At 39.8% G+C, this 14297-nt stretch overlaps 1 protein-coding gene across 1 annotated transcript; it reads left to right on the top strand.

The window, feature by feature from the left end:
• The first annotated feature begins 13383 nt into the window (after positions 1-13383).
• LOC142180740 (uncharacterized) lies at positions 13384-13794 on the top strand. The gene has a single exon (XM_075252806.1). It carries the CDS (start codon positions 13384-13386, stop codon positions 13792-13794), a length of 411 nt encoding a protein of 136 aa, XP_075108907.1.
• Positions 13795-14297: the final 503 nt, after the last annotated feature.

The raw sequence follows: 14297 nt of genomic DNA, 5'->3' as shown, positions 1-14297 counted from the left end.
TATAATATATAATTAGTTTAATTTTATTAATTAGATTTAATTTAGGATTTTAATTAAAGAAAAGAAAAAGGAAACAAAGAAAAAGGAAATAAGAAAAGAAATTGGAAAAAAGTTTTAATTCGAAATTAGGTCAAATCTTATACCGAAATCTGTCCAAACCCAAGCCCAAAACCCAGCTTACCCGGTCCAACTCCCCACACCCCAAAACGACCCCGTATTGATCCCTCTTAAATCCCAGCCGCTGATCATCATGAATCTAACGACTGGGAACTGATCTCGCCTTTTATATTAAAGTGTCTGAACCCCTTGAAACCCTAGAGACCGCCCTTCATTTCCGTCTCCATCTCTCTAAACCAAACCCTAGCCTCCCTGATATCCCACGCCGGCTCCGCCTCACTCTGCCGCCCGGAAATCGCCTCACAGCGGCAGAGCTTCTCCAAACTCCACCAAATTAACACCCTGTAATTATTTTTCCCTTCCTTTTCGAAATCCCCAAACCATTTCCCTCAAATCTTCATCCAACTGCTTGAATCTTGGATCCGAAATCCAAACCTAAAAACCCCAAGTCGCCCAAACAACCCCAAACTCACACCATAGGACCCTCAACCTTCCCTCACCAATATCTTACCTTTGATTTACCAAAAATCCCTGCCAAATTCTTCGAATCTTAAATCTAAGATCCACCGAGCCCTAACTTTTTCCCCTCTTTTGACATTTTGGTCAATTTTTGGTTGTTTGAACCCAAAATTTCCATTAGTCACCTGTTCTTGTTGAGAACATTCGATTAATATTAGTTCAAGTTCATTTTACCTTGTTGAAGTTTTGTCAAATTCCTAGCTGGTCTAGTTCTAAAACGAGCTTAGATAAGTTCTTTTACTTTGTGTTTATTTTATCTTTTTGTTGTTGTTGTTGTTGTTGTTGTCGTCGTCTTTCTTCATGTTTAATTGCTTCTTCTAGCCGCATGTTTTAGGTTTAAAACATTAGGTTTTCTTTTCTTTTGTTCACAACTGTTTAGTTGTTTAGTTTTTTCTGTTGAGTAGGTAAACTAAAGCATGTTGGAATTTCATTATTTGAAGTTTATCTTCAACTGCAAATTAGCTTAATTAGGGTTCACTTTTAAGTTTGATACATACAACGATTCTTCTGTTTCATCCATGTTTCCATCTTATGCTTATGTTCAGTATTTGTTCTGGGTTAATAACTTTACTCAAGATTGATTAACAAGTTGTTTAGTTTGTTTTGGTTAGCTGTCAAAATTAGTTGTTTAATTGTTTAACTTGCAAACTGAGTAGGTTAAATTCTAGGTTTTCTTTGCAGTTTAATTTTAATACTGGTTTGATTACTGTTTAGGTGTATTAGTCATTTAAATCCAATTTTGCTTATGGTTAATTTGATAAGAACTTTTATTTACTGATTAATTTAGTTTTTAGGTTTGAATTGCATCATCGTGATTCTGTTTGTCATTCTGAATTGGATTTTTGATCCCTTTTAGTTTTGCCTCTATTTTCCTTGATTTGTAATTCACCAAAAACTTGTAGGGGCCTAATTAAACTAAAAGGAAAACTTAAGAGGATTTCAGAACTTTAGAAAACAAATATCTAAAAGAAGAAAGTTCTAGAAATTTACCAGCTATCCAAAATTAGTTTTAAAAGATGCTGAAAAATGGACAGCTGGACATTATTCTCTGTCACAACAACAGTACTATCCAAAGAATTAGGGTAGAATATTCTTTGGTGCTATTTTGGATATACACTCTATAAAAGAAAAGAAAGCCTACACTCACTCACACACATTAATCAGCACATTTTGACCTAAAATTTCAGAATACAAAAGAAAACCTTTGAAACTTTTCTGGCCTTGAAACTTAAGTTTTCTAGCTAGATTTCTAGGTTAGTTCTTCGAGTACTCTGATTTTTTGGAAGCTTGAGTGTTTATTCTTGGTCTTTCTGGGCTTCTTTCCTTACTACTTCTATTTGGTTATGTTTGCTGCTCATTCTTCAAAGTTTCAATAAGTATTTCCTCTGTTTTCTGCTATTTTTGTTGTTCTTTCAAGGTATTGATTCCAGCCTTCTTCATGTACTGTTTGTTTAAGTAATACAATACCCAAAAGCTTCAAATTATATGTAAAAAAATAAGTATCTTTTCATGTTAGTTGTAGTTTACATTGATATGGATCTGTTTAATCTTTATTATGTGAGTTTAAGCTTGAAGTAGTCTGGAATTAGTAGCCTGGTTAATACATTGATGTTTTTGTAGTTTTTCTCTTGAAAGTAACCTTGTTTTGAAGATGCTTCTGTAGCTAAATGTTCTGCATGTTAATACTAATATTGAACATTACTTATTAAAGTCATTTCTTACCTTTTATTCTATTGATGAATAATATGGTGTTTACTTGAAGTCATTTGGGGTTTATTGGCTAACCTGAGCTATAACCTGTGGGTTTGGCCTCTAGTTAGCCAAATTAGCTGGTTCAAAAGCTAAGAGCTGAAATTCTACTGTTGATATCGTGCTAAAACTAGTGTTTTCATGTGTTGGACCAAGCTTTGATGGATAAATCATGTCCAAAAGAGGCAGATGTTCATTAGGTTATCAATTATATGGAAGTTGTAATAGAATAGTTGATATTTTCTTTTTGAAATTCAAATTCTGGTACAGTATATCAGTTGTAATTCTCATATTATTGTTAGGATGGTCTGTAATAGCTAGTAGAAAGGTGTTGTCAACACAACATAAAATTTTAATTGTAATTGCTTAATTTCAAAGTTGAATTTTTAATTTCCTCTCCTATGCATGATGTTTCACGATTCAAAGAGGTCTTTTTTTTTTCTTAAAGAAGTTCAAGATAGTAACCATTGATTCAAATGATTTGTTAGTACGAATATTAAGTTTTATAGTCTAGTTATTCATTACGTTGACAATCAGAACTTGTGTGATATCTGTATATTTGTGTATTGGAGGAAGTTTGGAGATCAAATAAGGCATCAGTACATTTGGGGCCTTCACCTAAAAGTTGGGCCTGACATTAGCCCAAACGAGATGGCTTGGACAAGAATAAGGACTTTGGTTTGTATCTAATCCTTCACTTCACGCCTTGGCTCAATTTGTGAGCCCCATCCGGTGTTGTGGCACCTTTCAAAAGACACGGCCTGAATAACACATTGGGCCTGCTCCTTGTCCCATTCCCCTTAGTAGTTAAAATTATACATGCCTTTCCTGATGCTATATCTGCAACTCTTCGCCTTGGCAATAATCCCGAATTAATTTTAGGAAGTAAATATGAACATCCGTAGTCGGATTTAGTTGAGTACAATCTTTTAAAATAAATTGAGGCGTGCCATCTATAAATGAATCCTATAATCTATGGCCCTCACATTAACACCAAAACTAGTGTGAAAATACTTGGAATATTCATAACTAATGTAGAAAACACTTTGAACACTCGTAGATTGCTTTAAGCGCATTTATAAAATTATCATAGTTACGGTACGGTTCCCGTGACGTAGTTGTGACCATAATTTCCAAATCCGGTGGTACATTTATGTGACCCGGCCACAACTTCTAATAATTTTAATAAATTAAACATGTTCTAGATCGTGGGTACGGTTCCCATGACACGGTTCAAAATGTGTATCAAACAAACAAGTGTACGACAATCGTAACTTGTTCAAGAAATAATTCCATAAATCCTAAAAGCGGTTTAAATTAATTAAAAGCGTTTATAAAGTTAAAATGCGCATTAGGTGTAAAACATGTAATAAATCAGATAATTAGGCCAATTATTAATAGTTAAAGCGACCGTACTCGAACCACAGAACCCGGGAATTCCTACACCTTCTCCTGTGTTAACATAATTCCTTAGAATTTTTGGTTTCGCAGACTTTTAAATAAAGTCGATTTTCCTCGATTTGGGATTTTAAAATAAACCAGTGATTTGGGACACCCTAAACTATTCCAAGTGGTAACTCTGAACTTAAATAAAATAATCCCATATCGATTTATGTCACTTTAATTGGAAAACTCTCTTCTATCCTTCGCGGGTGGTAAAAAGGAGGTGTGACAGCTCTGACGACTCTGCTAGTGATAAGAACCCAGAATCTCTAGTTCAGGGTTCAGAATTTGAGCTTAGAATAACTTTTATAATTGGCTTTTATTTATTATATGATTGTTTATTACATGTTTGGGCCTAATGTGCTAAATGTCGCTTTTTACCGCTTTGATATTATTTGAACTGTATATAAACTACTGCGAAACCCTTCTCTTCTACTTTTCTGGGAAGTGCACGCTGGCGTGACTTCTTTTTCTATTAATGTCATATCCCAATTTAGGAATGAGGTTCAGATCAATTATAAAGCCGGATGGCCTTTTGGTTCCCGATACGTAGCCCTCCTTGGCTCGAGTTGTCCGCTCGGGTAAGCAGGTCTAGAACAATACACCCAGGTTTTAAGCCTAGAATAACACAGTTGTATGCCAGGTCCCTAGTAGAAATGTTTGTTTGCATTATGTGCATTTGACTTTGGGGAATCAACAAAGGGGTTGGGTTCGTCTAGGACAGGTGTACCCAAAAAGCAAAACACCATCCTGATGCATTCTTACGTGCTACTTGTACAATTATTTGCTTCCGTTTTCATGTTGACCGGTTTCTAGAATAGGGAGAAAATTGAAAAAAAAAACAAATTGAGGTATGAGAGAGATAATTACCCGCCTTTGAAAAATCTGGTGTCCAAAATATACCGAAACTCTGCTGAAATTTTGAAAAAAGGAGAGAAAAGAAAAAGAAAGAGAAAGAACAGAAAATTATTTCAAAATACTTTAGGTTTTCTGTTGCGTTAAAACTGACTGAACTATGCGGGTTTGGTTCTCACCGGATATGGGATACGTAGGAAACCCTCACCGGGTCCAGCCCCGCGCTTTCAAAAAAATAACCCAAAAATTTGAAAATATCGTCATGGTTATCATAAATAAAGTGGGTGATGCCATTTTTGTGTAAATAGTCGAATGTCCCGACGAGGCGCCGGAAGACTGTTTTTGCAAGAATAGCCACCGGTGGTTTTCTTTGCCAAATTTTTGTCACTTAGCAAATACAACCCTAAAATCTCCCCTTTTGAAGTGCGGAAGGGCCGTATTTGCAAATGTGGTCGTGTTTTTTGTAAAATGACCCCTTTTTAGCAGCTTTAATGAAATTCACTCTGTTTTAAACTAATCATCTTAATCTAAATGTGCAGAATGAGCACGAGTCAAAACTTACCAATGAAGGTTATGACCAAGATCCCATTGGAACTACACATATGGTGGGAAGTTTGGGTAAGCAAGGACGAGACATGGTCAACCATTACATGGGGGATCTTACCGGATTATTAATGATCAAGCCCAGGGGGGGACATAATAAAAGCACTGGTGTCATTTTGGGACCCAGCTCACAACGTTCTACATTTCTTTGACTTCGAACTCACACCAACTTTGGAAGAGATAGCGGGATATGCTGGGAGTACTGAGGGTCTAAGACATAAATACCTGGTCGAGCCAAGGGCCGTCACCCCTCAGAAGTTTTGGGATTTGCTGAAAATAAGCAGACATGTCCATTATGTAGATTTGACGGATGGGTTTTCCACTTTACACTTCATATACCAGCGGTACGAGCATGTTGGAGGATTTGACAACCCGGAAAGTGGAATCTATAGCAAAGGGAACCTGTATAAGTGGGAAGAGCATAGACGCTTCATTTTCATGGTGGCATTCTTAGGTCTTCTAGTGTTTCCCTGGAAGGATGAGAATATTGATCTATGGGCAGCTGGAGTCGTCAATACTTTGATTACCAATGACAAGAGCACCCTCACACCTATGATAGTATCAGAAATATTCCGAGCTCCCACAACTTGCAAAGCCGGGGTAAATTCTTTCGAAGGGTGCAATTTATTACTACAAATGTTGATGATTGAGCATCTGTGTCATCATCCTCGGTACATGAATTATGGATCTACAGGGAAAAGCTGCATAGAGGAGTTTGATACAAGGGTCAATGTGTTCAAGATGCCAGAAGGGGTCATAGATTGGATATCCTGCCTCCGCTCCATAACTGTAGATAAGATAGAGTGGACGTTGGGTTGGCTTCCTGTTAATGAGATTGTGTACATGCCTGACACCGGTCCTCACTTCCTCCTAATGGGTCTGAGAAGTATCCAACCTTATGCCCCGTACCAAGTTTTGAGACAGCTGGGAAGATGCCAAATAGTCCCCAAGGACGAAGACCTTAGCATTCATGCAGTTGAGATGCACTATGATGGCCAATTTCATGAAGCAGTAGTTCGCCAGATCTGGAGTGAGTGCCAATACTTGATAGTGAACACCTGAATACGTGATTTATCCAAGGGTGAAGTCTCATCCATTACCTTGCTTGGTATGAAAGGAGTGTTGAGTTTTGAAGACCATCTAAGAGGCCCCACCTCCAAGAATTTGTTGAAGCTTCACAAGGCTGACCAAAGAAAATGAATACAGAGGCACCATAAGCAAGTTGGAAGGGAAAATCAGATATCTTAAATTTGATAATGGTTTGCAAGCCACTGCAGATGAGGGTGAAAAGAAGAAGTTGGCCCAAGTACATGAAGTCCTCCGACCCAGATTCAAAGAATGAAGATAACTGCTGAGAATCTAGGAAGGAGCCAAACAGATGAAAGACTTATAAATGATCTTAGGCGGAAGGTATGTGAGTATGGGACTGACTTGGAAAAGTCCGAAGGTAGTCTGGCAAGAGCCCGGGCAAAGTTGGCAAAGAACGCAGAAGGACGGGCAGAGTTTATTCAGCAATTAAAATGGAAATATGATAGAGAAGTCGCAAATCTAAAGAAAAAGCTAGCTACCATCTAGAATGAAATGGCTAAATAGACAAAGAACTTTATGGCAGAGAGGGAACATTGTTATGCATTGATGTCTCACCTGGAAGCGGACATGCAGCAGTTGCAGGAAGAAAGCCATCATGACACCCAAGTTCTGGAAGCTAGGTCTCAACAAATTGGGCGCATGCTCTAAGAGAAAGGCATCATTAGAGAAAGGATTAGAGGAATTGCTGACTACATCGTCATGAAATGCCATGAGTGTGAGGATATGACTAGATCCACCTTCTTTGCCGCAGTGATGACTTTTGTTCGCCAGATAATGGATGACCTAGATCGCCTCCAAGGAGATCTTTCACGTAGGCCTGCACTGAGACCGATTGATATCCTGCGGGCCCCTGGAGTAGTTTTGGAAGCACTTATGTATTCCTGATTTCTCTTTTCGAGTTTGTATTTCAGTTTCTTTTTAGAGTCTGTTTTAGTTTTTTTGTTCTTAGGTATGTATGATGGAGTCATTGTAATAGAGAAAAATTAGAATTTTTAATTTTAATGAAAATTTGAAAAAAACAAAAATTGTTTATTTCTTTTATTTCACATTTATCACTTGAACTACATGATTATCTGATTCACGTGGTACCGTGATACGTAGACAATCCCCATCGGATCCATACATAGCTAAATAACTCGAATAAGAGAGAAAATGATGAAAAGAGGACATAAGAAAAGAGAGAAAAACAAGAATAAAAAACAATGCAAAAGAGAGAGTGCAAAGAAAAGAGAGCAGATAATGAAAAGCACAAAAAGAAAAGAAAGATGCAAAGATCTAGGAGATAGACAAAAGCCGGAATGAGACACGCAACCATTGCAAAACTTGTAGAAAAACATTAACTGTTTAGGTGTATTGCGCTCCCCAACGTGCGATTCCCTATGTGTTAATTGTCTCAAACTGACCGGTTTGTTGTGTATGCCGTTGAGAACAAGTTCTGTTTTAAGGTGGTTGATATTGTGGTAACCTAGCTTTGCACCCTTACTTTACAAGATCCAAAGAAAGTGTCAAAATAACAACAGAGAATCATCTACCAACAGTTCCCCCCTAAGAGGATAGTCTATTGTCGATTATCTCGACGTTAGCGTTAGCGACTGCTGAAGAGAACAAGGTATCGCACCTCTGCATGTTGGAAGTATGGGACACTCAGTCTAATGTTAGAGAGCTGCCGAGTGTAATATCTGGTTTTCCCGAGCTGATTCCCAGAACAAGTGGAACTTCCAAGATCCTTATAAACTACCAGAACACCCCATTTTGATACCCCACCATGTCAGCCCTTCAGAGGTTCGCCCCCAGGCACTAATTTCGGGAGTGGCTTCTAACATATTCAGCGCACCACCACTCTCGGCTACGGCACAACCAACATTTCCCATGCCAAGCTTTGATCCGTCATCCTTTACTTTCCAAATACCACCATTTCCATCGGATACGGCTCATATCACCCCAAACTCCTACCATCAACCACCTCGGTATGAGTTTACCGCAGGATAAAAGAAAACTGTAAAAAATCCTGAGCAAGAGGAGATCACTTAGTAAATGAAAAACATAGAATAAAGTCTCAAGAATATACAAGGACTGAGTGGCCAGAAGTGTGTCTCCTATGCTGACTTGTGCATGTTCCCACATGTTCATCTGCTCATCGATTTCAAGACTCCCATGTTTGAAAATTATGACAGACATGGGGACCCCATAGCTCACCTGAAGAGGTATTGCAATCAGTTGAGGGGAGCAGGCGGAAAAGAAGAGCTCCTAATGGCTTACTTCGGGGAGAGTCTAGTTGGAATTCCGTCCGAATGGTATATGGACCAAGACATCTCCCGCTGGCACATATGGGATGACTTGGCCCGAGACTTTGTTAGACAGTTACAGTACAATGTGGACATAACTCTAGATAGAAACTCTTTGTCCAATTTCAAAAAGAAGTCTTCAGAGAGCTTCCGAGAGTATGTTGTCAAGTGGCACGAACAAGCTTCTAGGGTGACGCCCCCAATGGATGAGACCAAGATGGTCAGTGTCTTCTTGCAAGCCCAAGAGGCTGATTACTTCCAGAACATGATGTCCACTATGGGAAAGTCGTTTTCTAAGGCTAACAAAATTGGGGAGATGGTAGAGAATGGTTTGAAAAAGGGTCACGTCCTGAGCCAGTTGGCCATAAGAGCTACTTCTCAAGTAATCCAGAGCGGATCGGGGGGGGGGGGGGTATACCGAACTGAAAGAAGAAAGAAAAAGTGGCAATGATGGCCTCAGGTTTGAGAAACCCCCATCAACCTCTAGGTTACTTCGGTTCCTCTTCAAACACCCCGCAACATTATTACCCTCATCAAGATGCGACATATGCAATGACTCCTCAGCCTTATGCAGTGATGAATGCCCAACCATACGCTCGGCCATAACAATAGTATAACCAGAACCGAGATCCACCTCCTAGAAATAACCCTCCTCACCAAGCTCCATACAATCCTCGTCCCCCACAAAATAATTTTCCATATATCGCCCGTGCCCGTGAGCCACCCAGAAAGAGCAATTTCACACCCATTGGTGAATCATATTCCAGCCTCTTCCCAAAGTTGGTCAAAATGGGTTTGTTGTAGCCCATATCTCCAAACAGGCAAAACCCAGAGTTACCTTGCTACTGACCCGGTACCCGATGTGCTTATCATTCAAGGGTAGAAGGGCATGACACTGAGGATTGTTGGACCCTCAAAAGGGCAGTTGAAAACCTAATAAAACAACAATAGGTAGTGTTGAGGGATGAAGAGGTCCCCAATGTAACCAATAACCCATTGCCCGCTCACAACAACGGGCCAGTTATCGGGATGATTTGTTAGGACAAAGAGATCGACCAGATTTAAAGGCTATCATTGCTATCGCCGATGTTGAAAAGATGCCCAAAGCGGTGGCAAAACAAACTAAGGATGAGAAGAAGAGCAACTCCATTCCTCAAAGAAAAGAAAAGACTGTAGAAACCAAGACAGGGGAAGTACCTCCTAAAGATGACGTTCTTTATGTTCCCAAGGCCCCCATAAAGGAACAATTTGTTTTGAGTCCTCCCAAAAGGTTTGAGCAAAACAAGGTCACGCTTACGGTACAAAAGATGTACGTACCAAAGGGGACTTATGTGGCACGAGGGCCAATAATTTCACCCAGGCTGACTTAGCCTATGGTTATCAGCCGCGCACCACAAATGCCTATGAAGGACCCCACTACCGTCCCTGGAACTACAACAAAGAAGTAGTGACGTTCAAGGGAAAAGAAATTAGGGGGAACTGAATGAAACAAATCCGTCTGGGAAGTACCAACATCTAGAAGAATTGAACAAGACCAAATAGAAGCATTTTCCTCTTAAAAAGCCAGTCAGTGCTGAAGAGGCAGAATAATTCTTCCGAAAGATGAAAGCTATGGACTACGATGTAATTGACCAACTCCAGAAGTCTCCCTCCTAGGTATCACTTTTGTCTATATTGATAAGCTCGAATGAGCATCAGAAAGTGCTGATAAAAGCCCTTAATGAGGCATATGTTCCGATCGAGACCACTGTTGAGCAATTGGAAAGAATGGCAGAATGATTTTTTGAAGTCAACCAGATCTCATTAAGCCGAAATGACTTGACTCCGAAAAGGGATGCCCACAACAAAGCTCTTCATTTGACTGTTAAGTGTGAAGGATATTACATGAAAAGAGTTATGTTGGAAGGCAGATCTAGGGTTGACATCTGCCCTATCTCGACCTTACAGAGAATGGAAATTGGGATTGAAAGAATTAGACCCAAAAATGTTTGCGTACGTGCTTTTGATGGCGCCAAGAGAGATACGATCTGGGAGATTAATTTGATCTTAACCATTGGCCTTGTGGATTTTGAAGTAACATTTCATGTTTTGGACATGGACACCTCCTAAAATTTTCTCTTAGGAAGGCCTTGGATCCATGCGGCAGGGGCTGTACCATCTACTCTCCACCAAATGGTTAAGTTTGAACATGAAAACTAGGAAATCGTAGTCCACAGAGAAGATGAGCAATCAATTTACAAGGACCTGTCAGTCCCATGTTTGGAGGCTAAGGAAGATAGTGAGCACACAGTCTACCAAGCTTTTGAGATCGGTGGTCGCGGACCAGTGTGAGTAAGGAACCTCGTGTCCTCAACCCTTCTTATAAAACATGTTAATCATGGTCGCCAGTGAAATGATCAAACATGGCTACAAGCCGGGGAAAGGGATCAGGGCATCTTTGCAAGGCATTACAGAGCCTATCACTTTGACTATAGTGAGAAATTCTTTCGTATGGGTTTTCAGGCCACAGAAGTTGACGTAACATGGGCTAATGAACTTAAGAACAATCGGTGGGTCCTGCCTCAGCCGGTCCCGCATCTCTCCAAAACGTTTGTCAAGCCAATATACATAAAGGAAGAAGATGAGGCCTTCACAACCGAAGAAATTGAGGACATCTGTGGGGCAATGAGGCAAATGTTATATGAGACTCATATAGTCCAACTGGGTGAAGGCTCAAACTCTGCTGAGGTGCAATATATGGGGCCCAACGCCAAGCTTCAAAATTGGAAGGCTACTCCTTTCCCAATCAGGCGTGAATCCCAGTAGTTCAGTTTTGCCATCTTTTCTGCATTCCGAGTTATTTTAGGGTGTAACTCGAATGTTTTTAGTTTATTGTATTTAAAATTCCAATGTAAACCCTTCTATTTTCAAATTCAATGAAATAAAATCAATATTTCATCGTCTATGAATCTCTCTCTATATTTTTTCTAATTTTTATTATTTTTCTTATCTCTCTTTTCAGTTTTAATAATGCGGACTTAAATAACATGACATGTTTGCGGACTTCATGCCCAGATCATAACATGATGTCTAACTGTGAAATAATGAATCAAGAACCAGAATATGATGAAGATGAGGATTTTAGGGAAATAAACCGAGAACTGGAACAATTTGAGAATAAGCCTAATCCAAACTTAAATGAAACTGAGCCAGTTAATTTGGGTAGTTTGGAAGAGGTCCAGGAAACAATGATAAGCATTCACACTGATGAAAGAACTAGGGATGCATTGATCCAACTTTTGTTCGAGATGTCTTTGACTGGTCCTATGATGATACGCCAAGACTAAGCGTTGATTTAGAGGTGCACAAATTGCCAACTTACCCCGGTTTTCCCTTGTCCAACAAAAGCAAAGAAAGTTTAAAATGGATATCAGTGACAAGATTAAAGAGGAAGTTACCAAACAGTTGAAATCGGGTGTGATCCGAGTGGTCCGATACACCACATGGTTGGCTAATATGGTCCCAGTGCCAAAGAAAGATGGGAAAACCCGAGTGTGTATTGATTATTGGGAATTGAAAAAAGAAAGACCCAAGGGCAACTTTCCATTACCAAACATCCACATCCTTAATGACAACTGTGCCAAACATGAGATACAATCTTTCGTGGATTGTTATGTCGGGTATCATCAAGTTCTGATGGATGAAGAAGATGCAGAAAAGACAACTTTCACCACACCTTGGGGTACTTACTATTAATGGGTCATGCCATTTGGTTTGAAGAACGCTGGGGCAACTTACATGAGAGCTATGACTGTCATCTTTCACGACATGATGCACCAGGAAATTGAGGTGTATGTGGATTATGTGATCATTAAATCAAGAACGCAAGATGACCATGTGTGGGATCTGAGGAAGTTCTTTGAGCGCCTGAGTAAGTATAAAATTAAATCCAGCTAAATGTGCATTCGGAGTTCCATCTGTGAAACTTTTGGGGTTTATAGTTAGTCAGAGGGGCATTGAGCTAGATCCAGCAAAGATAAAGTCTATTTAGGATTTGCCTCCTCCGAAAACCAAGAAAGAGGTTATGAGTCTACTGGGCCGGTTGAATTACATCAGCAGGTTCATTGCTCAGTTGACTTCCACGTGTGAGCCCATATTTAAGCTATTGAAGAAAGTTGCGGTGATTAGATAGACAAATGAGTGTCAGGAAGCTTTCGACAAAATCAAATAATATTTGTTGAATATGTCAGTGTTGGTTCCACCCGAGCCTGGAAGGCCTTTGTTCTTGTACTTGACAGTATTAGAAAACTCTTTTGGATGTGTTCTCAGACAACATGATGTGACCGGGAAGAAAGAACAAGCCATATACTTTTTGAGCAAGAAGTTCACTAGTTATGAAGCCAAGTACACTTTGTTGGAAAGAACTTGTTGCGCCCTAACTTGGGTCGCTCAAAAGCTTAGGCATTACTTATTGGCTTATACCACCTACCTCATAACCAAATTAGATCCTTTGAAGTACATATTCCAAAAGCCGATGCCCACGGGAAGGTTAGCAAAATGGCAAATCCTGCTCACCGAGTTTGACATAGTCTATATCACCCGCACGACGATGAAAGCTCAAGTCTTAGTGGATTACCTAGCTGAGAATCCTATTGACGATGAATATCAGCCTTTGAGTACTTACTTTTCGGACGAGGAAGTAAATTCAGTTGAGGTAATTCCAGAAGACACCAATGCTTGGAAAATGTTCTTCGATGGAGCTGTGAATACAAAAGATGTCGGGATTGGGGCAATTTTGATTTCTCCCACTGGTCAGCACTATTCGGCCATAGCCCAGCTTCTGTTTTTCTGTACGAACAACATTTCCAAGTATGAGGCCTGCATTATGGGCATGAACATGACAATAGATCAAGATGTGGAAGAATTGTTAATCATGGGAGATTCCGACTTGATTATTCGACAAGATCAAGGTGAATGGGAAACTCGGTATGTCAACCTTATTCCATACAGGCAACATGTGGAAGATCTTAGCAAGCGGTTCAAATCTGTTGAGTTCAGGTACATTCCTCGGTTTCACATTGAGTTAGCCTATGCACTAGCTATTTTGGTCTCGATGCTGCCATATCCAGGTAATGTCCACATTGACCTACTGTAAATCCAAATTTGATAAAGACATGGTTATTGCAACGTAGTTGAGATAGAACCAGATGTTCCGCCATGGTATCATAATATCAAAAGATTCTTGAAGACAAAGGAATATCTCGAACAAGCTAGTGGAGACCAAAAGAGAACCATTAGAAGGCTCGCCAGTAGTTTCTTTTTGAGAGGAGAAGTCTTGTATAAAAGGACTCCAGATTTGAACCTTTTAAGATGCGTGGATGCCCAAGAGGCCGGGAGAATCATGAATGAAGTGCATGCAGGAGTGTGTGGACCCCATATGTATGGATATGTCCTTGCAAAGAAAATCCTTCGGGCGGGTTATTACTGGATGACTATGGAAAAGGATTGCTTCAGTTTTGTCCGAAAGTGTCATCAGTGTCAGGTACACGGTGACCTGATTCATGCACCACCTTCAGAACTGCATCCTATGTTAGCATTGTGTCATTTGTTGCTTGGGGGATGGATGTCATTGGGCCAATCGAGCCAAAATGTAAAGGC

Source organism: Nicotiana tabacum, chromosome 5 (genome assembly GCF_000715075.1).
Source record: "Nicotiana tabacum cultivar K326 chromosome 5, ASM71507v2, whole genome shotgun sequence".
NCBI lineage: Eukaryota > Viridiplantae > Streptophyta > Magnoliopsida > Solanales > Solanaceae > Nicotiana > Nicotiana tabacum.
This window is presented reverse-complemented; position numbering and strand designations above follow the sequence as displayed.